Here is a 26,078-nt window from a genome sequence, read left to right as displayed (position 1 = left end):
CCTCCATCCATGGGATTTTCCAGGCAAGAGTACTGGAGTGGGGTGCCATTGCCTTCTCCAGCATGGATGCTACAAACCTACAATTCATAAAAAACGTAGTATCTGCAAGTGTGATAAAAGAAGGTAAGCCTGTATAGACAATATTATAAACTTCACAGTTGCTAACAGATTAGGTCTTAATTGTTCTCACCACAAAAAAAAAAAGAAATGACAACTACATGACATGATAGAAGTATTAGCTAACACTAGCTAGTGCAAAAATATGTATCAACATTTTTTACATCTAAACATTTACAGTTAATTAAATGTCAAATAAATGCCAATAAAATTAATTTTTCAATTAATTTATTTATTTTAATTGGTGGCTAGTTACTTTACAATATTGTGGTGGTTTTTGCCATACGAACTCCGGGAGTTGGTGATGGACAGGGAGGCCTGGCGTGCTGTGATTCAGGGGGTCACAAAAAGTCGGACACGACTGAGAGACTGAACTGAACTGAACTGAACTGAACTGATATGTATCAGCCATGGTTGTACATATGTCCCCCATCCCGAATCTCCCCTCCCACCTCCCTCCCTATCCCATCACTCTGGGTTGTCCCAGTGCACCATCTTTGAGTGCCCTGATTCATGCATCGAACTTGGACTGGTCATCTATTTCACATATGGTAATATACATGTTTCATTGCTATTCTTTCAAATCATCCCACCCTTGCCTTCTCCCGCAGAGTCCAAAAGTCTGTTCTTTACATCTGTGTCTCTTTTGCTGTCTCACATACAAAGTCGTCATTACCATCTTTCTAAATTCCATATATATGTTAAGATACTGTATTGGTGTTTTTCTTTCTGACTTACTTCACTCTGTAAAATAGGCTTCAGTTTCATCCACCTCATCAGAACTGACTCAAATGCATTCTTTTTAACAGCTGAGTAATATTCCATTGTGTATATGTACCATGACTTTCTTTTCCATTCATCTGCCAATGGACATCTAAGTTGCTTCCATGTCCTAGCTGTTGTAAACAGTGCTGCAGTGAACATTGGGGTACATGTGTCTCTTTCAATTCTGGTTTCCTTGGTGTGTATGCCCAGGAATGGGATTGCTAGGTTGTATGTCTGTTCTATTTTTAATTAATTTTTTTTAAAGGAAAGCAATTCTCATCATTTTGTCCTTGTACTTACTATCTTATTGCACATGTTGATAGCCAGGATTAGAATAGCCAGACAATAAAAAAGAGGGGATATATGTATATGTATGGTTGATTCACTTTGCTGTGCAGCAGAAACTGACACAACAGCATAAAGCAACTCTACTCCAATAAAAAATAAATTAAAAGAAGAGCCAGCCAAGTAGCAGTAGCAGAAGCAGTAACAGAGTTTACCATACACCAGGCCTTGTTCTAAGCACTTAAAGTTTTTAACTTACTCTTTTGAACTGTGGTATTGGAGAAGACACTTGAGAGTCCCTTGGTCTGCAAGGAGATCAAACCAGTCAGTCCTAAAGGAAATCAGTCCTGAATATGCATTGGAAGGACTGATGCTGAAGCTGATTCTCCAATATTTTGGCTACCCGATGCCAAGAGCCAACTCATTGGAAGAGACGCTGATGCTGGGAAAGATTGAATGCAGGAGAAGAAGGGGACAACAGAGGATGAGATGGTTGGATGGCATCACCGACTTGATGGACATGAGTTTGAGCAAGCTCCGTGAGTTGGTAATGGACACGGAACCCTGGTGTGCTGCAGTCCATGGGGTCACAAAGAGTCGGACACAACTGAGCGACTGAACCGAACTGAACAGAATTCTGACAACTGTTTAAGTAGGAACTTTATCCTCATTTTGCATATGAGAAAACTGAGGCAAACAAGAGTTAACTTGTCCAAAGTCAAAAAACCAGTAAGCAGCAGACAAAATTTTGTGCCAAGGCAATCTGTCTCCTCTCAAGTTCATATTTGTTACCAGTACTGTTTACTGCCAATTATTCACCTATTTTGGTGGGACTGAGGAAGGGGAAAAGAAAAGTGTTAGCTACTCAGTCGTGTCTGACTCTTGGCAACCCCATGGACTGTAGCCCCCGCCAGGTTCCTCCATCTGGGGAAGGTGAGGCAGGGGTGTCATCCAAATTAATACGTATATCCCCCATTCAAAGACTTATTTGGACTTGCCTGGTGTCTCAGCTGGTTAAGAATCCACCTCCAATGCAAGAGACCTGGGTTTGATTCCTGGGTTGGGAAGATTCCCTGGAGGAGGGAATGGCAACCTACTCCAGTATTCTTGCCTGGAGAATCCCACGGACAGAGGAGCCTGGTGGGCTACAGTCCCTGGGGTCGCAAAGAGTCAGACATAACTGAGCAACTAAGCACAAAAAAGATGTATTTAAGTATTAAATTTTGAAGAAAATATTACTCGGTTCTTCATTTTCTGCCTACCCAAACAGCTATTTTTCTACAGTCCCAAAAATCTTTGTATTGGGTACATGTTTAGACTCTTTAAAATGTCCCTTGATTGTCTTCATTTATGTTTTTTAAGTGCCTCTCTGGCCACTAGGCAGAGAACGCAATGGCAACCCACTCCAGTATTCTTGCCTGGAGAATCCCAGGGACGGGGGAGCCTGGTGGGCTGCCGTCTATGGGGTCGCACAGAGTCGGACACGACTGAAGTGACTTAGCAGCAACAGCAGCTGGCTACTAGGAAATCTGAGCAGTAGTTCCTAGGAGAGCCCCGCCCTCTAGTGGTCTCATGCTGCTATGCAGCCAGATAAAGCATTTACAGAAATCGCTTCAATGACTTTCTTTCCTGTAACTGGTGCCATGGCAGAACACACGTAAGAAAAAAAATTAAAAAGCAAACAAAACTTATGATAATTGGGGGGGATGGAGGGAGGGATAAACTGGGAGATTGGGACTGACATATACACACTACCAAATATAAAATAGATAATACGGACCTACTGTAGAGCAAGGGAACTTGACTCAATACTCTGTAATGAACTATATGGGGAAATAATCTTAAAGAGTAGATATATGTATATGTATCTGATTCTCTTTGTCGTACACCTGAAACTAACACAACATGGTGAATCAACTATATTTCAATAAAAACTTTAAATTTTTTGATTTAATGTAAAAAGCAAACAAAAGCATTCACAATGGGTCTTAATGCACTATTGTATTTAACAGAGGGGGTGACACTGATCCTAGGGAAGAATATTGTCTCAATGGACAATTATTTTAATCCTGACTCAGATGTAGTCTTTAGTATACTAGAGCTTTTTAAAAAAGAATGTATCACCCCCATATATTGATAATTTTCAAAAAGGGACTGAAAATAACAATTCTTATTCTGAAATAAGTGCTACTCCACATGATTTCAACCGTGGTTGCTGTGAAAACTCTACCAGACTTAAGGGACTTGCAAGTGTTAGGTAGGTAGAATAGGCAAAAGGAGTCCAAAATGGCGGTGACTAAAAGACAAGAAAGGGAAAAGCCTGCGAAAATAGAACAAAGGAAGGTCCGAGGACCGGAGTGAGGACCTCAGGTAAAACAAACAACACTCCTGGCTGGCCCAATTTACATAGGACAGGCCTGGGGGGTGGGGGGGGGCCTATAAAAAGAGGAGCCAAAGCTAGCTCGCTCTCTCTCCCGCGCGCTAGGGCGCTCTTCTCTTCACGTCGTGACGTGCCCTCATGCCTTGAAGATGGATTTTCCTGCTATCTTCTAAATAAAATAGAGCTGTAACACTGATTTGTCTAAGAGCTATAACATGGTCCATTCGAGACCCGAGATCTATAACACGGTCTATCCAAGACCCAAGGGATGTGACACGCTGAGGGGGCTTTAGTGCCCATCACTCCAAATCTTTGTTGTGACAAGGCAAAAACTGAGGAGCATACACTCACCTGACACAAGTAAATGTAACTCTGTATTTCTTATATATATGTTATTTATTTACTTATTTATTTTTGGCCTCACTGGTCTTCATTCCTGCACGCAGGGTTTCCCTGGTTGCAGTTGAGTAGGGGACACTCTCCAGTTGGGGTGAACGGGCTTCTCATTGTGGTGGCTTCTTTGTTGCAGAGCATGGGCTCGTAGTTGTGGTGCATGGACTTAGTGGCCCAGTGATATGTGGGGTCTTCCCAGACCAAGGATTTAACCCACGTCCCCTGCATTGGCAGACAGATTCTTAACCACTGGATCATCGGAGAAGTCCTTTCTATTTCCTTTCTTTCTCAAGAGAATATGTGACTGATGGGGAACTCATGTGTTCTAGTCACAAACCATATGTATTTTCCTTATATATGGTTCTGTTCAGTTCAGTCGCTCAGTCGTGTCCGACTCTTTGCGACCCCATGAATCACAGCACACCAGGCCTCCCCGTCCATCACCAACTCCCGGAGTTCACTCAAACTCATGTCCATCGAGTCAGTGATGCCATCCAGCCATCTCATTCTCTGTCGTCCCCATCTCCTCCCACCCTCAATCCCTCCCAGCATCAGAGTCTTTTCCAGTGAGTCAACTTGTCACATGAGGTGGCCAAAGTATTGCAGTCTCAGCTTTAGCATCAGTCCTTCCAATGAACACCCAGGATTGATCTCCTTTAGAATGGACTGGTTGGATCTCCTTGCAGTCCAAGGGACTCTCAAGAGTCTTCTCCAGCACCACAGTTCAAAAGCATCAATTCTTCAGTGCTCAGCTTTCTTCACAGTCCAACTCTCACATGCATACATGACCACGAGAAAAACCATAGCCTTGACTAGATGGACCTTGGTTGGCAAAGTAATGTCTCTGCTTTTTAATATGCTATCTAGGTTAAGAAGCAATAATAGAAACGATTTTTCTTAAAAGCTAGAGAAAAAGCTAAACATAACTGAAGTGCAATGTAATCTTAGCCAGTTGTGATGACTGAGACAGTAAGCCACCAAATTCATCAGCTCTGGGCTACATGATATCCAGATTTCCTTTTCCCAGGCCACGGAGTCTATGTACTAAAGGAAAATTCATCTTCAACACTACTTTCTTGGGCCCTAACATTAACTGACTCTGGAGCATATAAATGAGACTTTCTGCAACTATGACAAAGCAATCAAGGAACACTTAAGGGCATGTAGCTAGTAACAGCCAAAGTGAGAATGAGTCATAAAAAGAAAAGCCCAACTTACTGATTCCTAGTCACACTTCTCTAAAATCACCGTTAATGAGTATTTAATGAGCATCTACTGTGAAGAAAGCTGATCGCCAAAGAATTGATGCTTTTGAACTGTGGTGCTGGAGAAGACTCTTGAGAGTCCCTTGGACTACAAGGAGATCCAACCAGTCCATTCTAAAGGAGATCAATCCTGGGTGTTCATTGGAAGGACTGATGCTAAAGCTGAAACTGCAATCCTTTGGCCACCTCATGCGACGAGTTGACTCACTGGAAAAGACTCTGATGCTGGGAAAGGTTGGGGGCGGGAGGAGAAGGGGACGACCGAGAATGAGATGGCTGGATGGCATCACCGACTCTGTGGACATGAGTTTGAGTGAACTCCGGGAGTTGGTGATGGACAGGGAGGCCTGGCATGCTGTGATTCATGGGGTCACGCAGAGTCGGACACGACTGAGCAACTGAACTGAACTACCTAGAAAGGCATATGCAAAGTACTGAGTAGATAAAAATGAAGACATGATCCTTATGCCCAAGAGCTTACGAACAAGTTAAGAAGAGAATTTCAATGGCAACTCCCCAAAACAAGGAAGATTATCTTTCAGACTGAGGGGATAAGTAACATTCCACGAGCAGCACTTGAGCCATCCTTCCAGGACAGGAAGGGTGTTTCACCAGGCAGTTAGAGAAGGGAAGGAATTCTAGGCAGAGGGAACTGAAAGCGTGCAATGCCCACGGTGCTGGTAGCATATGAAGAATCAGTGTCCTGAAGTAGACCGAGTGCAAGGGAAACCTGAGAGTTGAGGATGAAGTGGTACTTTGGACATTAATCTGGAAGTGAAGGAAAATTGTTAAAGGCAATCGATGAGTAGGGGAGGAAGGGGCACGAGCAGGGCTTGGTTTCAGCCCTGGTGTTCTGGTGGCAACATGGAAGCAAAATGGAGCTGAGGCAGCTAGAGGCAAGCAGACTATCTAGATAATCAGAATGGAGGAAGTGAGCAGTAAGAAAAGCTCACCTGACAACCCTGAAGGCAGATGTCAACGTCTGAGGAGGGTTGAGCTGGAAAAAGGATTGTCCACGTTTTCTGCCCCAAAACCCCCTTGAAGTTCAGGATAAATGTTTACCTATCCATGATGTGCGTGCTAACTCACTTCAGTCATGTCCAACTCTTTGTGACCTTATGGACTAAAGCCTGCCAGGCTCCTCTGTCCTTAGGAATTCTCCAGGCAAGAATACTGGAGTCAGTTGCCATGCCCTCCTCCAGAGGATCTTCCCAACCCAGGGATCGAAACTACATCTCCTGCATTGAAGGCAGAGAATTGAACCCCGGTTCAATTCCTGGGTCAGGAAGATCCACTGGAGAAGGGATATGGCTACCCACTCCAGTATTCTTGGGCTTCCCTTGTGGCCAGCTGGTAAAGAATGGGCCTGCAACGCAGGAGACCTGGGTTCCATCCCTGGGTTGGGAAGATCCCCTGGAGAACCTGTACCCCTTTCATTGAAAGCATGGACTCTTAAACCACTGGACCACCAGGAAAGTCCCATTATGAGTTAAATTGAAAAATAGAGACAAAAGAAGCACCGATATCAATCTGATTCATCTCCTATCAGTCAGTCAGTTCAGTCGCTCAGTCGTGTCCAACTCTTTGCGACCCCATGAATCACAGCACGCCAGGCCTCCCTGTCCATCACCAACTCCTGGAGTCTACCCAAACTCATGTCCATCGAGTCGGTGATGCCATCCAGCCATCTCATTCTCTGTCGTCCCCTTCTCCTTTCACCCCCAATCCCTCCCAGCATCAGAGACTTTTCCAGTGAGTCAACTCTTCTCATGAGGTGGCCAAAGTATTGGAGTTTCAGCTTCAACATCAGTCCTTCCAATGAACACCCAGGACTGATCTCCTTTAGGATGGACTGGTTGGATCTTCTTGCAGTCCAAGGGACTCTCAAGGGTCTTCTCCAACACCACAGTTCAAAAGCATCAATTCTTCGGTGATCAGCTTTCTTCTTCACAGTCCAACTCTCACATCCATACATGACCACAGGAAAAACCATAGCCTTGACTAGTCGGACCTTTGTTGGCAAAGTAACGGCTCTGCTTTTCAATATGCTATCTAGGTTCGTCATAACTTTCCTTCCAAGGAGTAAGCGTCTTTTAATTTCATGGCTGCAATCACCATCTGGAGTGACTCTGGAGCCCCCAAAAATAAAAGTCTGACACTATTTCCACTGTTTCCCCATCTATTTCCAGAGTGATGGGACCAGATGCCATGAACTTAGTTTTCTGAATGTTGAGCTTTAAGCCCACCTTTTCACTCTCCTCCTTCACTTTCAATAGGCTGTTATTCACTTTCTGCCATAAGGGTGGTGTCGTCTGCATATCTGAGGTTATTGATATTTCTCCCAGCAATCTTGATTCCAGCTTGTGCTTCTTCCAGCCCAGCATTTCTCATGATGTACTCTGCTTATTGATTCCCTTTATTTTTGCCAATCATAGTTCTGGAATATGAAAGGTGGCCTAGATCACGAAGAGCAAATGAAATTAACTATACCAGCAAATAAAAACAACAAATGGTCTCTACTACGAGCCTCTGTGGGTTGAGAGCCATGAGGACAGAGGTCGAGCCTTCACCTCTTAAAGGTTCCATCTCTTGAAAAAGAGTTAATAAAGTGTCCTTTTATTACCTATTGGCCCACCTATATTGGGTCAATTAAATTAAAAAGAAAAGGAAACAAGCAAATGAAAAGACAACAGAAATTACCTTTTTCCGTACTTTTAATTACCATTATTGCACCAATACAGCATACATATGCTTTATATACATATATCTTAAACATCATTTTCAATTTTTCAGCAATTCAAATACATAATATATTATCATCTTGAGAATACAAAGATCACAACATACAGGAAGATTGAGAAAATAGGTTCCCAGTAGTTATTAGTCACTAGTGATTCTATAGACTTTCCTTCTAGTGTTTTCTATTGGAATTTTTAAATGTCCTGCCATGGCTCTTTAAGAATAGAGCTGCCTGGAACGGGAAGCAATGAAAACAAAATGGACCCAAAGTTAAAAAAGAGTCAAGAAGGAAATCTAAGAGAGAGAATCTAGTCAAAAACTAAACATAAGGACTCCCTTCAGCCAGTACATATCCAAATAGGTACCAAGGGAAGAGCTGAGATCCTCACATTTCACTCTCAAAATTGCCCTTTGACAAATCAGATAGATGGAGCCCGTTCACCCAAGAGCGGGATCCCTTCACAGCGTTATAAAAGGAATGGTAGGGGGACAGAGGGAAAGTGGCAGGGGAGCTACCTGCTTCTCACATACCCCTGGTGACAAGTATCACAGCCCTCATCCCAGCACAATCTATCACAGCTAAAGCCATGGCTCTCCAGCTTCCTTCATCAATGACAATACATGTAATACAGCAGCTATCTGCTGAAGAGCTGGTGGATTCAAAAAGTAAGTGTTTATGAAAAGGGGCCAGATACCCAGGCAGCAAGGCAATGTGGGTACTGATCAACAGTTAAGTGCGTTCAAACTCTCTACAGATGAGGTTAAAAACCCCAAACCCTTTAAACTTTCAAATAACGGGGCCATTACAAAGTAACACCAGGCTTCAGAGGCAGCAGCAAGATGGAGCTGCAAGAAAGTGACTGCTTCTCTAGAACATAACTAGGAAAACACAGCCCCCTGAGCCTCCTTCATCCAAAAGACAACCACTGATCAAAGATGCTGCACTGTTCAACAGACACAAGAGTGGAAGCGCCACCAACACAACCCTCTTATCACAGGAAGGGACGTGTAAACGCGCTAGAGGGTAAAGGGGCTGCACCCACACTGGATGTTCACTCAACAGGACAAGCCTGGGGGAAGAGTACACAGCAGAGACCCAGGACACAGGTCTTTCCTCACACCTACCCCCTATCAAAATTCTGAATGTGTAAACACTGAGGTCAGTCTGTCCATTTTTAGGGTCTTCGGCTAATGGAAAAGAAGTTCCAAGGTTTCTGTCTCCCCTCAAATTGCTAGAAAGGGCTTCACAAAGAGGCACGCCAGGGTCTTGAGATGATTCTGAAATAAGAATTTAAACATGGAGAAAATTTTTAGAGATGGCAGGGACTATTCCCCCCTCAGAGACCCTGGCCTTTTGAGCCCTGTAGAGCCAGCCACAAGCATCACTAAGACCCACTACTTCCCTGCCTTGACAGGGAACAGCAGCTGAGAAATACTTCCTTGGCTGCACTCCAAGAAACAGCACAGCGGGGTGACACCACCAGCCTGAATGCAATGGAGAAGCTATGAGAACGATTGTCCAGGATTTTGGTTCTGGGGAGGGAAGAGGCTCCGAGCTCCCCCTCTCACATTGGTGCCCTCAAACTCATTGTTATTCTTCATGTCTCTTCTGAACATCCTGCTAGTGCTCTTCAGAACTGGACCCAGTTGGATGGCTGTGGTGCCTGGTTCGGAACAGAGCTGCAAGAGGAGAACAGAGACAGCCAGAAGCGTATTAGCACAGGGACTCCATTCTTAACAGTTTCCAAGAAATATCTGCCCAGAATTCCTGAAACTGTACTTCAGAGCAATTCTGCTCACCAAGCCCTACACCGGGCTACCCAAGTTCCATCCTGCCTGCGTGCATGTGTGCTAAGTAGCTTCAGTAGTTTCCAACACTTTGTGACCCCATGGACTGCAGCCTGCCAGGCTCCTCTGTCCATGGGATTCTCCAGGCAAGAATACTGTAGTAGGTTGTCATTCCCTTCTCCAGAGGATCTTCCCAACCAAGGAATCGAATGCACATCACCTGTGTCTCCGGCACTACAAGCAAATTCTTTACCACTGCGCCACCAGGGAAGCCCAAGCTCCATCCCACAGTGATCTTATGCCACCATCCCAGCACTCCTGCACTCCTTACCTAGAATTCCTGCCAAACACCATGTATGACCTACAGATGCCCTGCTTTCCCAGATCAGAGATATCATTAGACTAGCACACATCACTGACAGCCCAGTTGAGAGGACGGTGGTTTCCCTACACTAATACCTGGATGCCGTACTGAAGTCTCCCCACAAGTCATTGCTTGCAGAAACTGGAGCTGGTGCTGGTGTCGTGACAGGAGCAGGAGAATCCAAATCTAAAAGGATATCTGAGTACAGGTAAGAGAAGAAACAGAAACAGGGAAACATAAATTTGTATTCACATAAAAACCTACACACAAGTCCACGGCAACTTTACTTGTAACAGCCAAAAATGCAGTCAACCCAAATGTTCTTCTGTGGGTGAAACATACTGTGGTACATCCATATGATGGACTACTAATCAGCAATAAACAGACTATTGATATGTATCAAAACAACCTGATGAATCCCAAGGGAATCATACTGAGTGGCAAAAATCAATCCCAAAAGTTATATACTGCATGATTCCATTAACATTCCTGAAGTGACAAAATTAAGAGATGGAGGACAGATTAGCGACTGACTGCTGAGGGTTAGGAACAGGGGAGGGGGTGAAGAGGGAGGAAGGTGTGGTTTAAAATAGGGGACACAAGGGGTCCTTGTCCTGGTGGAACTGTTTGGTGTCCTGAGCCTGGTGGTGGATCCAGGAACCTGACAAACTGCACAGAACTAGAGCTGACCCTTGAACAAGGTGGGTTTGAACCACATGGGTGCACCTATGCATGGACTTTTTTCAGTAAACACTCAGTACAGCACTATATGATCTGTAGTTAATTTAACCTACAGATATGGAACCAGAGACATGGAGAGCTGACTGTGAAATGATACACAGATTTTCTACTGCACGGGACAGGGATGGGCCAGAGGTGGTCAGTGCACAAAAGCTCTGCATTGTTCAGGGTTAACTGCACACACAAATGAGAATACCTAACCATGAAGAAATCTAAGGAAGACTGGTAGACAGTCTCACTGTCAATTGCTACCATTGAGGTAACTGGGTAGAGTACATGGGATTTCTTATTTTTCACAGTTGCATGTGAAACTAGAATTATCTCAAAACAAAAGGTTTAATTTAAAAAAATAAAAATAAATCTCAGATATTATCCTCAGTGCCTTCTGGCCACACTTATCAAAAGAAGTAGCCTATAACCACTTTTACCTCAAAAATTGCAGAAAGTCGTCTCCTATAAGCAATCACTTGTAATTGATTAATGATATAATTTTAAACAAACAATATTAAGTTATAATTAACTAATTAATGATATAAGTTATAACTCAGATTCTAATACTAGGTTCTCTAATCTCAGGAAAATTCCTTTTCGAATTCTAATTTCTCATCTTTTAAACGGAAATGACTATATCTCTTCTTATTTCCCACCAGACAGTAAGGAAGAACAAAAGTGTACTCATAAACCCAAATGTTGTCTAATTTCCTCTCAACTGCGCTGTGAAGAAATGGAAAGGACTGAGAAATAACATTCACTGAATGATAACTACATGCCAAGTACTGAGCTAGGTGCCATCACATCGCTTTACCCTCAGAGTCCTGGGCTGTTTTACATCTCCATCTTACAGGCAAGGATACTGAGACTCACAGAATCTAAATGTTACCAAACACATCCAGATAAAAACTAACAGAGCTATGACCAAAATCTTGGTCCATCTGACTCTCGGGCCTACTGGCATTTCACCAAGGTCCAATGAAGGAAACAGTCTTTTTAATATCTACCCATTTTTAGCCAAAAAATTAACCAGATACCATGACTCTCAGCTCACTAGAAAAGTTTTAATCCCTTTCTGGAGGCTGCCAGAGTCAACTTGTCAGAGTCAAGTGCCTTTAATAGCAAAACCACTGACACACTCTTTGGCAAACAGGTTATTACCAATTAAACCCTAAGCTATGATTTCTCAAAGTTAAAAGTACTAGAGAGATTTACCTGCATCACTACCTCCATGACTGGACTTTGGTATGGGTGGTGGAGTGACGTGATTGCTGATGGGAACCGAGGAGGAGGGAGGGGGAATTGTGACTTTGCCTCCAGGTGGGGGTGGGAGTAAGCTGAGGCCCCCAGTCCCTGCAGTCTTGGGCTTAGAAGCGCCTCCTTTCTTGGTTGTAATGTTCTACAAAAGAAAAAACGGAGGCTGACAAAGAGAAAGAGAAGTCATAGGCTTATGGAAATACAAGGAGAGGTGAGGGGAACCATACTCACCCCAATACTCAACTTGATGGTCTGCCCTTCCTTGAAGCCCAGATCCAACTTGGGACGACTATCCATTTCCTGAGATTCTTTGGAAATCTCAGATTCCTGTTTTACCCACCTTCAATAAAAGGGTACATTATCTTAACTGGGATTTCCTGGGAGCAAAGTTTGACACACCAATCTGTGGCTAATTTATGTGAAACATGATTCCACAAAGCAGAGTAAGGGAACATGAGACGTAGGAAGGAAAGGAAGAAAAGCCAAGGAAGAAGGCAACTGGAGTTCAATACCACTGGGGAACTATACAGAATGGCAGATTAAACATGTCCCTCCACAAGAGGGCACCTGGCCACCAATTCTCACCCCGTGATTGAGGACCACCCCTGACAGGGCAGGCCGGTTGCCCCCCTCACTGACTGAGTGGCTTTCCACAACTTCAGAAAGTTCTGAGGCAGAAAAATCTGCCCTTTTCTAACAGTGTGCATGGTGCTACTCACCACAGCTAACCCAAAAGCAAATGGGCTGAAGAAATACCGCAAAAGAACATGTCAAAAGAACAGAACATGTCAGTTACATGGTGACAAATCTGGCAGGTAACTCCCCACTATCTCACAGAAAGCCCTGCCATTACTGTTATGCCCCTCCTCAGCCCCCTGTGAGCTACGGGCAACTTCCCCAGAGGCATAAACAGCAGCATCTTCCCAAACCAGTGTACAGTGGATCAAAAACCTATTCCAGCTATAAGGACAGAATAGATACAAAGATAATGGAAGAAAACAGTGAACAGGACGATCCATAGTAACAAGATCTAGTCTACCAAGTAAAGAAAGCAGGAGTTAAGAGACAGTGCCCACTCAATGGAGGGGCAGCATTCCCCACACACTCAACCTGGTAACTCAGGACACGCTTCACTCACTTGAAGTGATCTTGCAGAGAGACATTGAAGTCAAAGGCATCACCCCGATCTGAGAAGCCAATGCCAATGAAAGCACTTCGCCCTGTGAAAAAGATAAGAATTCTCCCAACAGAAAGCATGCCTGGGGCAAATGCTACCCAATGAAAATATAATAGACACAACTAGACAACCTCTGTGAAAGTGAAAGATTCTCTCAGGATTGGCAAACTGTATGCAGCCCATGGGCCAAACGCTGCCAGAGCTTGTTTTTGTAAATAAAATTTCACTAAAACAAAGCCATGCCAGTTTGTCTACATATTATCCACAGCAGCTTTCACACCATGGTGACAGAACTGAGTAGCTGCGAGAGACCATGTGGCCCAGAAATGTTTATTATCTTGTGTCTTTAGAAAAAAGTCTGCCAGCCTCTGACTGGAGAAAAGATGCCTGCCACAAACACAGATGACGTAAAGTAGTCCCACAAAAAACCCTGCAACAATGAACAGACAGTATTTGCCAGTTCTTTGGTTAGACATATATTCTGATTTATTTACGTCTACTTTTAATCACTTATTGAACTTGTGTTTATAATTATTACAAATAACAGGTTAATCTTTCTCCTCTAGCAACTGCAATTAACTTTGGACAAAGAGAAGAAAAATTTTAGTAAACTGAAGTAAGATAATGAGTTTGAGTGAACTCCGGGAGTTGGTGATGGACAGGGAGGCCTGGCGTGCTGTGATTCATGGGGTCGCAAAGAGTCGGACATGACTGAGCGACTGAACTGAACTAATATAAATGCACTGGAACACACTTAAACGTTGATGTGCATTAACTATTTTCCGAATCTCAATTCATTCAAAATCCCCAATCCCTTACCAGTTCCATCCTGGATCCGGATTACAAAGTAGCGGCTGGAATCAGTCACTGTCTCCACGGCAATACCAGGATATTGTTCTACTGGTGCCTGAGCAAAGAGTTCCCCTGACAGGTAAAAAAAAAGATTTCTTTAAGCAAAGGAAGCAAAAAGTCTAAAATTCAATTAGCAAGTATTTCCACTCCAATCCCCAATTTGAAGATATTTATAAAAGAATACCAAATCAATATCCTTAATATGGTAGAGGGTCACCAGTAGATTACCTGAAACTTTATCCTCGAGTTTGATATAAGCAACCTTCCCTTTTGAGGTGATTCGGAGGCGACCAGTCCAATCAGGTTGATCTAATTTCCAGTCAGATGCCCTAGCATAGAAAAATGGAAAGTCTCACGCCTCGGGTCTATGTCTTTAATTTACCGAAAACCGACACACAATCATTTGCCATATTTCTATTTCCCTGTTCTGAATTACTTTTTCTGCCTATTAAATAGTCAAAAGACTAATTCATGATTCTCTCTACAAAGATGCCTCAGGTTACACACAGTCCAAAGCAAATAGAAGAAATGTTACTACTGAAGTACAATAAGTATCAATAAAAATATGTAAAATTACAAAAAAAAAGCAACTTAAAAATTTATCACAATGACACTATTTTCATACTGAGGATAGTACTTTATATAATAGTATTTTGCTGATCAGGGAACAACAAAGCCTACTAAATGAAATATACTGGGTAACAGAAGCCTCCCAAATCCCTAAATGTATTATCTTTCACTGATTTCAAACAATATTTACAGAGTGTGTATTAAGTCACAGGCAACATTCTAAGTATTTGGGATACAAGAGGGAACAAAGTTTAAAGCCATCAGGAAGCTTACAGTCTAACAGGAGATAGATAATAAGAAACAGTAAATATGTAAAATCATTAATAGCTCAGAAGGTGCTAAATGCTAAGGTAAAAAGAAAATGCCAGGGCAGAAAAAGGAGCTCAGGAAGATAGTGAGAGAATGAATAGGTTGCAGCTTTCAAAAGGGTGGTCAGGGCAAGCCTGACTAACAAGGTGAAATGTGAGCAAAATGTGAAGGAAGTAACAGTTACCCATGCAGATATCTGGAGAAAAAGCATTCCAGGTGTAGGAAACAGCTGGTGCAAAGATACTAAGATGGGAGCAGGCCTGCTATATTGCCCTCAAGCAAGGAAGCCGCTGTGATTAGAATACAGAAAGAGATGAGGTGGGAGAACTAACTGAGGGACAGATCATGGAGGGTCTCACAGGCCACTCTAAGAACTCTAGCTTTTAGTCTGAGTGAAGGAGAAGCCATTAAAGCAGAGATGTGACATGATCTCCCTTTTATTTCAAAAGGATTACTTTGCTGCACAGAGCAGAGATGCAGCAATATGAACGCTAAAGCTGGGAATTAGCTAAGAGACTAGTGTAGTAATCTGGGGGAGTCACCATGGTGACTAGGAAGAGAAAGGAGCAGAAGTGACTAGACGATGGATATATTTAAAGCAAAGGCAGCAGGATTTTCTAATGAATGGATGCAAGGTAGAAGAGAAAGAGAGACACCAAAGATGAAGTCAAGGATGACGCCAAGGTTTTTAGTCTGAACAGAGGAGTTGCCAATAACTGAGATAAGAAAGACTACTAGTACATCTCTGGAAAGAAAGATCAGTAGCTCGGCATTGGCTCTGTTAAGTCTGAGACGTCTAATAGATTTTCAAGAGGAGATACAGAGTATACATGTGAATATATGAAGCTGGACTTCAGGAAGACATGTAGATTTAGAGATACAAATGGAAACATTACAAAACACTGAATACTTATAATCTACGTTCTAGATGAATCTGAATGAAATCTAAGACATTATTTAAACATGAACCAATTTTACAAAACACTGCATTTGTGATTCTGTTTTGCAAACAGTGTGGAAAAGGAAGGGCAAGGTAAAAGTTAATAACTCATCCCCTGGGAACCTAGAGACTAGAACCTGCAGTTAAGAATGTAACAGTAAAGGATATCTGGGTAAACGTATGTTTAACAAGATGGTAAGCAAATGGTAGACAGAGAGACATGAAAATTTAAATTAGGACATATTCTGAACAGGACTTTACAACATACATCTTTGTCATGCCCTTCTCTCTTCATGTCCTGTCTCAAAGACCCCCAAGTACCTGAATCTGACCCAGTTCAGAATGTGCTCTAGAAGTCCTTGTCTATTAATTTTTTTTAAGAAGTCGTTACTCACTCCACTCTTCTGTCATGAGGCAGACATAGTGTGAATGGGCTACTGAAAATACTAGGAACAAGTTTACCAGATGCGCTTCTTTGGACAGGTTCCTTGATTCATTTGTATATCTGGCGGCCAATATTTAACAAATCCTCAGTAAGTGAATGGATATTCACACAGCAGTTTCCCTCAGCCCTGAACCTTAACTCCTCTCCAACTTCCCAGACCTAGCCAGGGGTACTCTTGGTTTTTACTGATCTTCGAAACTGACTTCACATATTTTCATCTACCTTGGCAACGAATCTGACAGCAGCTATATGGAATAGGCATGAAAGCTACTGTGTTGTTGCTGTTCACTCACTCAGTCGTGTCTGACTCTTTTGGGACTCCATAGACTGTAGCCCGACAGGCTCCTCTGTCCATGGGACTTCCCAAGCAAGAATATTAGAGTGGGTTACCATTTCCTTCTCCAGGGGATCTTTCCAACCCAGGTATCAAACTCGCATCTCCTGTACTGGCAGGGGGATTCTTTACCACTGAGACACCAGGGAAACTCAGTAAGAAGGCTGGAGGTTGAAAAAACTACTCTCTCTCTCTCTAAATGAAGAAAAGAACAATAGCACAGTAACAATCCTTAACTTCAAAGTCCAGTATTCTTTTCATTACGTTAAAACACGGTGTAGGGTTAGTACTGATTTAGTTGAGGAGATGGGTAATGATAAATAAAAAAAGATTTTACAGGTGATGAAACATTTTCTAATCATTTATAAGTTTCCCATCAACACAAATTCTCCTTCCATATGTCTGATCAGTGAAAGTCCAAGAAGTGACAGCTTTACAGGTGAATCGACAGTTTATACAGGTGAATCAAAGTCAATTATTCCCTCTCATCGCAAAGAAAGCATTTCTCCTGCTTCCTATAAAGTCCAGTTTTTCCTTTAACAGCAGCCTAAAGAATAAATCATGCTCATAATATAAAATGAGTTCTGGTAAACAACAAAAAAGATTACACAAAGACAGAAAAGCACTATATATCAAGCACCTGTTCCAGGAGTTATTATGCCCATTCTTGTGAAAACTGAAAGAATCTCACAAAGTGAATAATATTATATCCATCTCTATAGATGAGAAAACTAAAGTTCAGAAGATTTAAGTGACTTGCCAGAGGTAACCCAGCAAATAAATGAGACTCACAATTCAAATTTAATTCTGCTCTCTTCACTAAGAGTGGTTGATATAACAAGCCTCTTGTAGATAAAATGTCAGTAACAAGCATGGAAAACACAGAATGACGAGTAAAAGAGGAAAAGTAAGAAATTGCTTTGATGGCTCAGTGCAGTTAACTGACAATAAAGTAAAAGTGAAGAATGCAGATGGGTAAAAGCTGTTTTTAAAAGCATGAGGCAAAACAAAAAGGCTTCCCTGGTGGCTCAGTCGGTAAAGAATCTGTCTGCAATGCAGGAGACACAGGTTCAATCCCTGGGTAGGGAAGATCCACTGGAGAAGGGAATGGCAACCCACTCCAGCATTCTTGCCTGGAGAATTCCATGGACAGAGGAGCCTGGCAGGTTCATGGGGTCACAAAGAGTCGGACTGAAAAGAACTGAAACCCACTTCAATGTCTATCATAACTTTTGCTGCTGCTGCTGCTAAGTCACTTCAGTCGTGTCCGACTCTGTGTGACCCCATAGACGGAAGCCCACCAGACTCCCCTGTCCCTGGGATTCTCCAGGCAAGAACACTGGAGTGGGTTGCCATTTCCTTCTCCAATGTGTGAAAGTGAAGTTGCTCAGTCGTGTCCGACCCTTAGCGACGCCATGGACTGCAGCCTACCAGGCTCCTCCATTTATTTTCTAGGCAAGAGTACTGGAGTGGCTTGCCATTGCCTTCTCCGATCATATCTTTTAGAAGTCTTAATACCTAAGGTTAGAGGTCATTAGCTATTTTACCTTACTTAACAGATCAATCAATGCTAATTTAAGTGTAACCTATTAATTCTTTTCAGTCAACATTTACAGTGTCTCCACTATGTGCAGGAAACTGTGCTAGATCCTACAAAATGTTTAAAAGATCTTCCAAGTTTAAGAAGACCTCAAGTTGTTCATGGTCTCGTCTGGAGAACTGGGAGAACAACCAACCAATTAGAACACAGAAGGAAGGCAAGTGATAGAGTCAAAAACAGGTACTATGGAGGCACACAGAGCACACCTAAGCCAGAACAGAAAGGTCAAGGAAGGCTGGCCAAAGGAGGAGAGGTCTCAGCTGACTCACAGGTATTAGTCTCTGTGACTATCATCAAAAAGCATGTAGAGTCTTATTCACAGTCAGCTAGGGTCTGACTGAAAGCTTGAAATTAGGATTACCTTTTAAGGTACAATCCACAGGATCTAGTGCACAGGTCAGCAAGCACAAAGATACTGATTCAGGATGAATGAACCTCTGATAAGGAAATACAACATAAGACACAGGGAGAGGGTAATCTTTAAACCGAGGTAACAAATGCCAAGAGGAAAATCATGCTGGTGATGTGCGTCAGAGAGAGAAATCAAAATACTAATTTATAGACTGCTTTACTGTTTACTAAATTCTTTTTAGGAAATTCATTTTTAATTATTTTTCACATTTATTATGATTTCATTTAACCCTCCAAAGACTTCTAAAGGTACATAGCTAGAGCAGGTTTTATTATCACCCCTTCCCTTTTTTTTTTTTCCCTATCTTACAGATGAGAAAACTTAGGCTTGGAGAGGCTAAAAGATTTGTCCAAATTAAACAGCTGTTAAATTGCCAGGGCTCACACTCATATTTTTTAACAGGTAACCCAGTGAGTTGTATGTTAATTCTTTGGACTGCATGACCGTAACTTTTGACAGCATCCTCAGGCCCTCACAGTCACTGGATTACAAGGTGATTAGTTAGCCCTCCAGATAAAATGCTGCGTTAACTCTAAGTAAAAGCGATATGAGAAGTTAAGAGGGAAGAAAGGCTTGAAAATACTATAGTATCCCCTGGACTATAGTATCTTTAATACACAGAAAATACATTGAAGAGAAACAGACTAGACGACCACTGTAAAACTCACCATCATCTGCCCACTGACAAAAGAGCTGAAGGGAAAAATCATACGGTTGACGGTGGTACTTGGTGGCAAGACTGAACGGCACAAAAGATAAATGATCTCATCCGGAGAGGGGCCTAAGACACAATAATCACCAACAAATGCGCACGAGGTATTGGAAATGGGGGGTGCGGGGGTAGGGAGGTAGGGATGGGACGATAAGGGTGACAACCTGAAGGACGCAGGGAGAAGCGAAGGAAAGGTGACTGGCCAAGGCGCAGACACGACAGGAGGAGGATAATGGGGAGCAGATGGGTAATCTAGAGCGGTCCGGGGGAGAGGGGTGGGAGGGTACAGGATGGTACTTTTTTTTTTAAGAGGCGGAAACAAGGATGTGGGCAGTCCAGAGTGGGGGAACAGCAGGGGGAAAGGGTGACAAAAACCCAGATGGCCAGGCTAGGAAGGTAACAATCCAGAGGCGGCAATGGCAGGGACGGGCGGCCTGCTACCTGAGAAACAAAGTGTCAAGCCCGACCGTGTGCACGCGTGCCGCAGTGACTCGAAGTTAGTACCTGTAACCGCGGTTGGAGGCCCGAGGCGGAATCCGGTAGACGCTGACGTCAGGCTTTACACACAGTACAGACTCGTAATCCAACTCAGACGCCATCTTGGCTGTGCTCGCCAGGCCGCTGGGGGCGGGGCGTCAGCGCGGGGGCGGAACGTAGAGCCGGGGGGGGGGGGTGAGTTCTAAAACAACTTCCGCTTACGTACTTCCGCTGGCGCTACTTCCGCGAGAGTTCGGGTGGCTTCCTGAGATTAACCTCCTCTGGCGGGGGTTGCGGAAGCCATGTTGAAACCTGGAAACCGTGAGGTTGCGTGAATCACCATCTTGGGTAATGGCAAGGATGCCCTCCAAGTGCGTGTTTCACGTTAAGGATATCTCCATCCCCGAAAAGCGAGGAGGGAAAGCGCCATCTTGCTCTCGGCAGGTACCAGCAGTGCTTTGGGAGAACGACAACCATCTTGAAGCCTGGAGAATTTTTTTTCTTCCAAGAGTCACTTCTTAACCATAGCTTCCAAGCAGAAAAGAGGTATCCGCGGGTCCGTAATCCCAAATTGGATAACCTAAAGAAAGTGTATGACCCAGGTCAAACATGGTGGATTTTAATCTTCCAGAGTCCAAACTTCAAAAATGCCGGGCCTGATCCATTGCCTTATAATAACTCCTTTTTATCTCAGAGTTTCGAGAATGGCACCTGTTGAAGTAGTCTGCCACACTTTCAGTGTGTACTTTGATTATCTTGTTTGGAAATTTTGACCATTCAGTTCAGTTCAGTTTGGGCTTCCTTGGTGGCTCAGATGGTAAAGAATCTGCCTTTAATGCAGAAGACTTGAGCTCTATCCTTGGGTCCAGAAGATACCTTGGAGAAGGAAATGGCAACCCATTTCAGTATTCTTGTCTGGAAAATCCCATGAACAGAGGAGCCTGACGGGATACAGTCCATGGGGTCACAAAAGTCAGACACGACTGAGTGACTTAGACACTAAGCTGTAAATGGGATCAGTTCAATTCCTGACCAGTTGGGAAGCATTATGAATTGTTTAATAGCCACTATTTGTTCTCAGTTTTATTATAATGGTAAATTCTACTGCAGTGTCTCCACAAACATCTGCCTAGTATATTCCAAATTTAAACTTGTCACAACAGTCACCTAATTGATTTAATTAGCACAGAGGGCAAGTGTAAAACCAAGATACCAACTCAAGTCTGTCTGACTACAACAGTGGTCTAGTCACCACTTCATCATGTTGACTGGTTGGAAACCTATCTGTCTGCCCTGCATAACAAAGTGATATCTTAAAACTCAAAAATGAACCATAATAGCTAGCCATTATAAGGATGTGGAGAATCAACTACTCACTGTTTGGTGGAAGATAATGGTATAGCATTTCTGAAGGTAAATTGAGCGATTGAACTGAACTAAACAATCCACTAATAGCTATTTTAGGGCAATAATTTTATGTGTGCAAAATAATATATACAATGATGTTTATTACAGCATTGTTTGTAATAATGGAAACTAAATGAATATCAACAGAAAATGGTTATTGGCATATCTATTACTATAGGATGCTTTGAGGTGTGTGTGTGTGTGTGTGTGCTGTGCTCAGTCATGTCTGACTCTTTGCTGCCCCCGTGGACTGTAGCCGGTCAGGCTCATTTGTCCATGGGATTTTCCAGGCAGGGAAATTGGAGTGGGGTGCCTCATACTCCAGGGAATCTTCCCCACTCAGGGATCAAACTCAGGTCTCCTGGATTACAGGCAGATTCTTTACCATCTAAGCCACCAGGGAAGTCCTTGTGAGTATATAATACAGGCTTCCCTCGTAGCTGAGTTGGTAAAGAATCTGCCTGCAATTCAGGAGGCCCCAGTTCGATTCCTGGGTTGGGAAGATCCCCTGGAGAAGGAAATGGCAACCCACTCCAGTACTCTTGCCTGGAAAATCCCATAGATGGAGTAGCCTGGTAGGCTACAGTCCATGGGGTCGTGAGGAGTTGGAAACGACCGAGCAACTTCACTTTCACTTTTCACTCTCATGCATTGGAGAAGGAAATGGCAACCCACTCCAGTATTCTTTCTTGGAGAATCCCAGGGACAGAGGAGCCTGGTGGGCTGCCATCTATGAGGCCGCACAGAGTCGGACATGACTGAAGCGACTTAGCAGCAGCAGCAGGGTGTTATTATTCTTCAAATATCTCCCACTAAACCATCAGCTACATAAGGCAAGAACTTTGCCTTTTCAGCACCTAGCACGATGCCCTTCACACAGTAGGTAATAATAGTTGAATAATACAAGATTTCTACTTAAGTACAGTCATTTAGCTTATTTAACTTGGCCATTTCTCCCAAATCCCCCAATTTCAGGGTCCTACGTATACTTTGCAAAACATTCAAAGAATATGAAAGAGGCTTTTAGGGGGAAGGGAATGATGGAGATACGCTGTATCTTGATTGTGGTGTTAGTTGCACAAAATGTATATATTAGTCAAGACTAAAGAAAATGTGCACTTAAAATACACACATTATGTTATATGTAAATTAATAAATAAAATGTATTTTTAAAACTTTAAAGTCCATCTCCGTGCTTCTCAAGATCCATCCTTCTGTTGTTCTCCATTGAGTTGACTACTATAAACAATTTTTTGTATGTCCTTTCTGGTGTTTTCTATGCACTATGCATTTATAAGTGTATGTGAGTCTATGAATTTTCACAAACGGAATCATACATGCTGTCCACGTGTTTATTTTTACCTGACAATACATCAAGATACCGTTTTAAAAAATCAGTACATATAGGTAGACCTCAAACTTTTTAACATTTCATACATTCCATTGAAAGACTGCCTATAGATTCTTTCCAAACTACCTGTGAATTAGATGAATGAGATTTACTTTCAAAGAATCAGCCTATTATTAGAAGGTAGAAGTACATGCGTGCATGCGTGCTAAGTCACTTCAGTCATGTCTGACTCTTTGCAACACTATGGACTGTAGCCTGCCAGGCTTCTCTATCCATGGGATTCTCCAGGCAAGAATACTGAACTGGGTTACTATGCGCTCCTCCAGGGGATCTTCCCGATACAGGGATTGAACCCAGGTCTCCTGCATTGCAGAAGATTCTTTACTCTCTGAGCCACCAGGGAAGCCTCAGTAGAAGTGTAGGAACTTTAAATTAGGATAGACCTTTAGACATACTGCCCTCGGTCGGGAAGTTCCCCTGGAGGAGGGACTGGCTACCCACTCCAGTATTCTTACCTGGAAAATTCCATGGACAAAGAGGTTACAGTCCATAGGGACACAAAGAGTCAGACACAACTGACTAACACTTTTAGACATATTTGCTAGTCTTTTCCAAACCATTTTTTTTTAAATATGAGAACCCAAAGCACCCATACAAACTCAAATAAATATGCCTGAAACAAAGGTTTCCCAAAATGCTTCTCTTACGAAACCTTTGCCAACAAAGGTCCATCTAGTCAAAGCTATGGTTTTTCCAGTAGTCATGTATGGATGTGAGAGCTGAACTATAAAGAAAGCTGAGCACTGAAGAATTGATGCTTTTGAACGGTGGTGTTGGAGAAGACTCTTGAGAGTCCCTTGGACAGCAAGGAGATCAACCAATCCATTCTAAAGGAAATCAGTCCTGAATAGTCATTGAAAGGACTGATGCTGAAGCTGAAACTCCAATACTTTGGCCACCTGATGCAAAGAACTGACTCATTTGAAAAGACCCTGATGCTGGCAAAGATTGAAGGTGGCGACAGAGGCTGAGATGATTGGATGGCATCACCAACTCGATGGACATGAGTTTGAGTAAACTCCGCGAGTTGGTGATGGACAGGGAGGCCTGGTGTCTGCAGTCCATGGGGTCCCAAAGAGTCGGACACGACTGAGCGACTGAACTAAACTGAACTGAACTAAACCTAATGGCAGTTTATAGTTTCTATTGTATTTTATTCCATTTTCTGTTGTTCTCAAAACAGAATTGATTTCAATACCCATTAGTACATCTGAACTTACAGTGAAAAGGTAAAAAGGGGTCTAACATTGCTCAACATTTAACAGGTTGAAAAAAAAACCTACTAAAGAAAGACCAAGAGTATATCTGATGATTAGATCATTTATTTAGGCCCTTATGTGCATTGAACTCTGCTTTTTGAAAGACATAAACTCTCCACTGGCTGTAAAAATGAAGTCTGATGTCCTTAGTCAGATGCGTGCTCACCGTCTTGCCCCAGGTTTTCCTTCCAGACTCATGCAAAGCCACTTCTTCTCAGCCTTCCTTCCTCATTCGAACCCCCAATGTCCTCTCTAACGTACCTGCTCCTGTGCTATAATTTCCCAATGCATTACCTTTATTCATGCTGAACGTATTTGCAAAGACTGAAGTGCCCTGCCCATTCATTCTTTGGTAAAATGGCTTCAGATTCAAATTAAATGTCAATTTGGGAAGCTTTCTTCAAATTCCTTAAATAGAACTAGTAACACTCTTCTCTGTGCTCTCACAACATTTGTTTAATACTTCGGTTTTAGTTCTTAGACCATTGCATGCAACTATTTATAAGTATGTTTATTTTCCAAAAGAAAGAAGCATGTTTGTATTTCCCCAGAATCTATCATAGTTTCCAGAATATAATAAAAGCTCCACACATTTTTTTGTTTGTTAAATGAATGATCATTTCTGTCCATCTTTACGGGGGTGATTTGTCCTTTCTCAATCAAGAAAATTTCTAATGTCTTGGCTGGAATTCACCTCTGCCCACCACTAGAGGGTAGTAGCTACACAATTCAAAAATTCTAGACTGTCTATGGGAGAAGGCAATGGCACCCCACTCCAGTACTCTTGCCTGAAAAATCCCATGGATGGAGGAGCCTGGTAGGCTGCAGTCCATGGGGTCGCTAAGAGTCGGACACGACTGAGAGACTTCACTTTCCCTTTTCACTTTCATGCATTGGAGAAGGAAATGGCAACCCACTCCAGTGTTCTTGCCTGGAGAATCCCAGGGACAGGGGAGCCTGGTGGGCTGCCGTCTATGGGGTCGCACGACTGAAGCAACTTAGCAGCAGCAGACTGTCTATAGTGACTGTCCTAGAAATCAAGCCAATTTTCTCACTATTTGTGACTTTTTAAGTATATGTGATTTAACCAAGCTCAACAAAAGCACTTTTGTTGGAAAAGATGAAGGCCTTATCCATCTCAAATCTTAATTCCTCTTAGATGTGATAAACATGAAAATAGAGGTTGTGGTTTTCTTGCCTTATACCAGTAACATATTTCTCAGCTCTTTCTTCTTTTCCCATACACAAAAAGTTGTTTATCATAGGCTTTTAAATTCTGGTTTACTTTTGCTCAGTCCACTATTATTTATCATGAAATCATACTTGTTAAAGTACAATTTTCCTAAATCCTGTAGTTGCGACAAATGCAGTTATAAAATTCTCATGCAACCTGAATCATAGTTTATGGATCTTTGGATCTTGCTTACTTAGAAGTGATCCTAGGGACCATGTAGTTGAAATCCCACATTAAAAATTTTGTTATTTTGTATTGGGATATAGCCGATTAAAAATGTGATAGTTTCAGGTGAACAGTGAAGAGGCTCAGTCATACATATACATGTATCCATTCTCTCCCAAACTCCCCTCCCATCAAAGCTGCTCCATAACACTGAGCAGAGTTTCCTATGCCATCAAGTAGGTCCTTGTTGGTGTTGGTTATCCACTTTAAATAGAGTAGTGTGTACATGTCAATCCCAAATTCCCTGACTATCCCTTCTCCCCATCCTTCCTCCCCTCCCACCCAGCAACCATTAAGTTCCTTCTCTAAGTCTGTGAGTCTGTTTCTGCTTTATAAATTCCTTCATTTGTATCATTTTGTAAATTACTTCATTTGTTTCATTTCTTTTTAGATTTCAGGTGTAAAAGATGTCATAGGTTTTTCTCCTTCTCTGTCTCCTTCTCAGTATGACAGTCTCTAGTTCCATCCATGTTGCTGCAAATGATATTATTTTATCCTTTTTAATGAGAAATCCCACATTTTATACATGAGAGACTGGAATACTAGACTTATTAAAGGATTTGTCTAAAGACACAGGTGGTGATGCAGTGAGGACTGGAACCTCATGTCTCATGATCAGTTCAGTTCAG

At 42.6% G+C, this 26,078-nt stretch overlaps 1 protein-coding gene across 1 annotated transcript; it reads right to left on the bottom strand.

The window, feature by feature from the left end:
- Positions 1-7,907: 7,907 nt before the first annotated feature.
- Positions 7,908-20,058, bottom strand: NECAP1 (NECAP endocytosis associated 1). The gene is made up of 8 exons (XM_055395828.2): positions 19,941-20,058; positions 14,343-14,443; positions 14,082-14,186; positions 13,224-13,305; positions 12,317-12,425; positions 12,044-12,227; positions 10,192-10,294; positions 7,908-9,624 (listed from the first exon to the last, which is right to left on the bottom strand). The coding sequence occupies exons 1-8, from the start codon at positions 20,033-20,035 to the stop codon at positions 9,576-9,578; spliced, it is 828 nt and encodes a 275-aa protein (XP_055251803.2). The 5' UTR covers positions 20,036-20,058; the 3' UTR covers positions 7,908-9,575.
- Positions 20,059-26,078: the final 6,020 nt, after the last annotated feature.

The sequence above is a fragment of the Moschus berezovskii genome, chromosome 6 (assembly GCF_049115385.1).
Source record: "Moschus berezovskii isolate FMDL1 chromosome 6, NW_MosBer_1.0, whole genome shotgun sequence".
Taxonomy (NCBI): Eukaryota; Metazoa; Chordata; class Mammalia; order Artiodactyla; family Moschidae; genus Moschus; species Moschus berezovskii.
This window is presented reverse-complemented; position numbering and strand designations above follow the sequence as displayed.

Coding starts and splice junctions, on each gene's coding strand:
- NECAP1 (XM_055395828.2), bottom strand. CDS start 20,035: ATGGCGTCTGAGTTGGATTACGAGTCTGTACTGTGTGTAAAGCCTGAC. Junction 14,444..19,940: donor GCCTCCAACCGCGGTTACAG/GTACTAACTTCG, acceptor TTTCTATGCTAG/GGCATCTGACTGGAAATTAG. Junction 14,187..14,342: donor ACTCGAGGATAAAGTTTCAG/GTAATCTACTGG, acceptor TTTACCTGTCAG/GGGAACTCTTTGCTCAGGCA.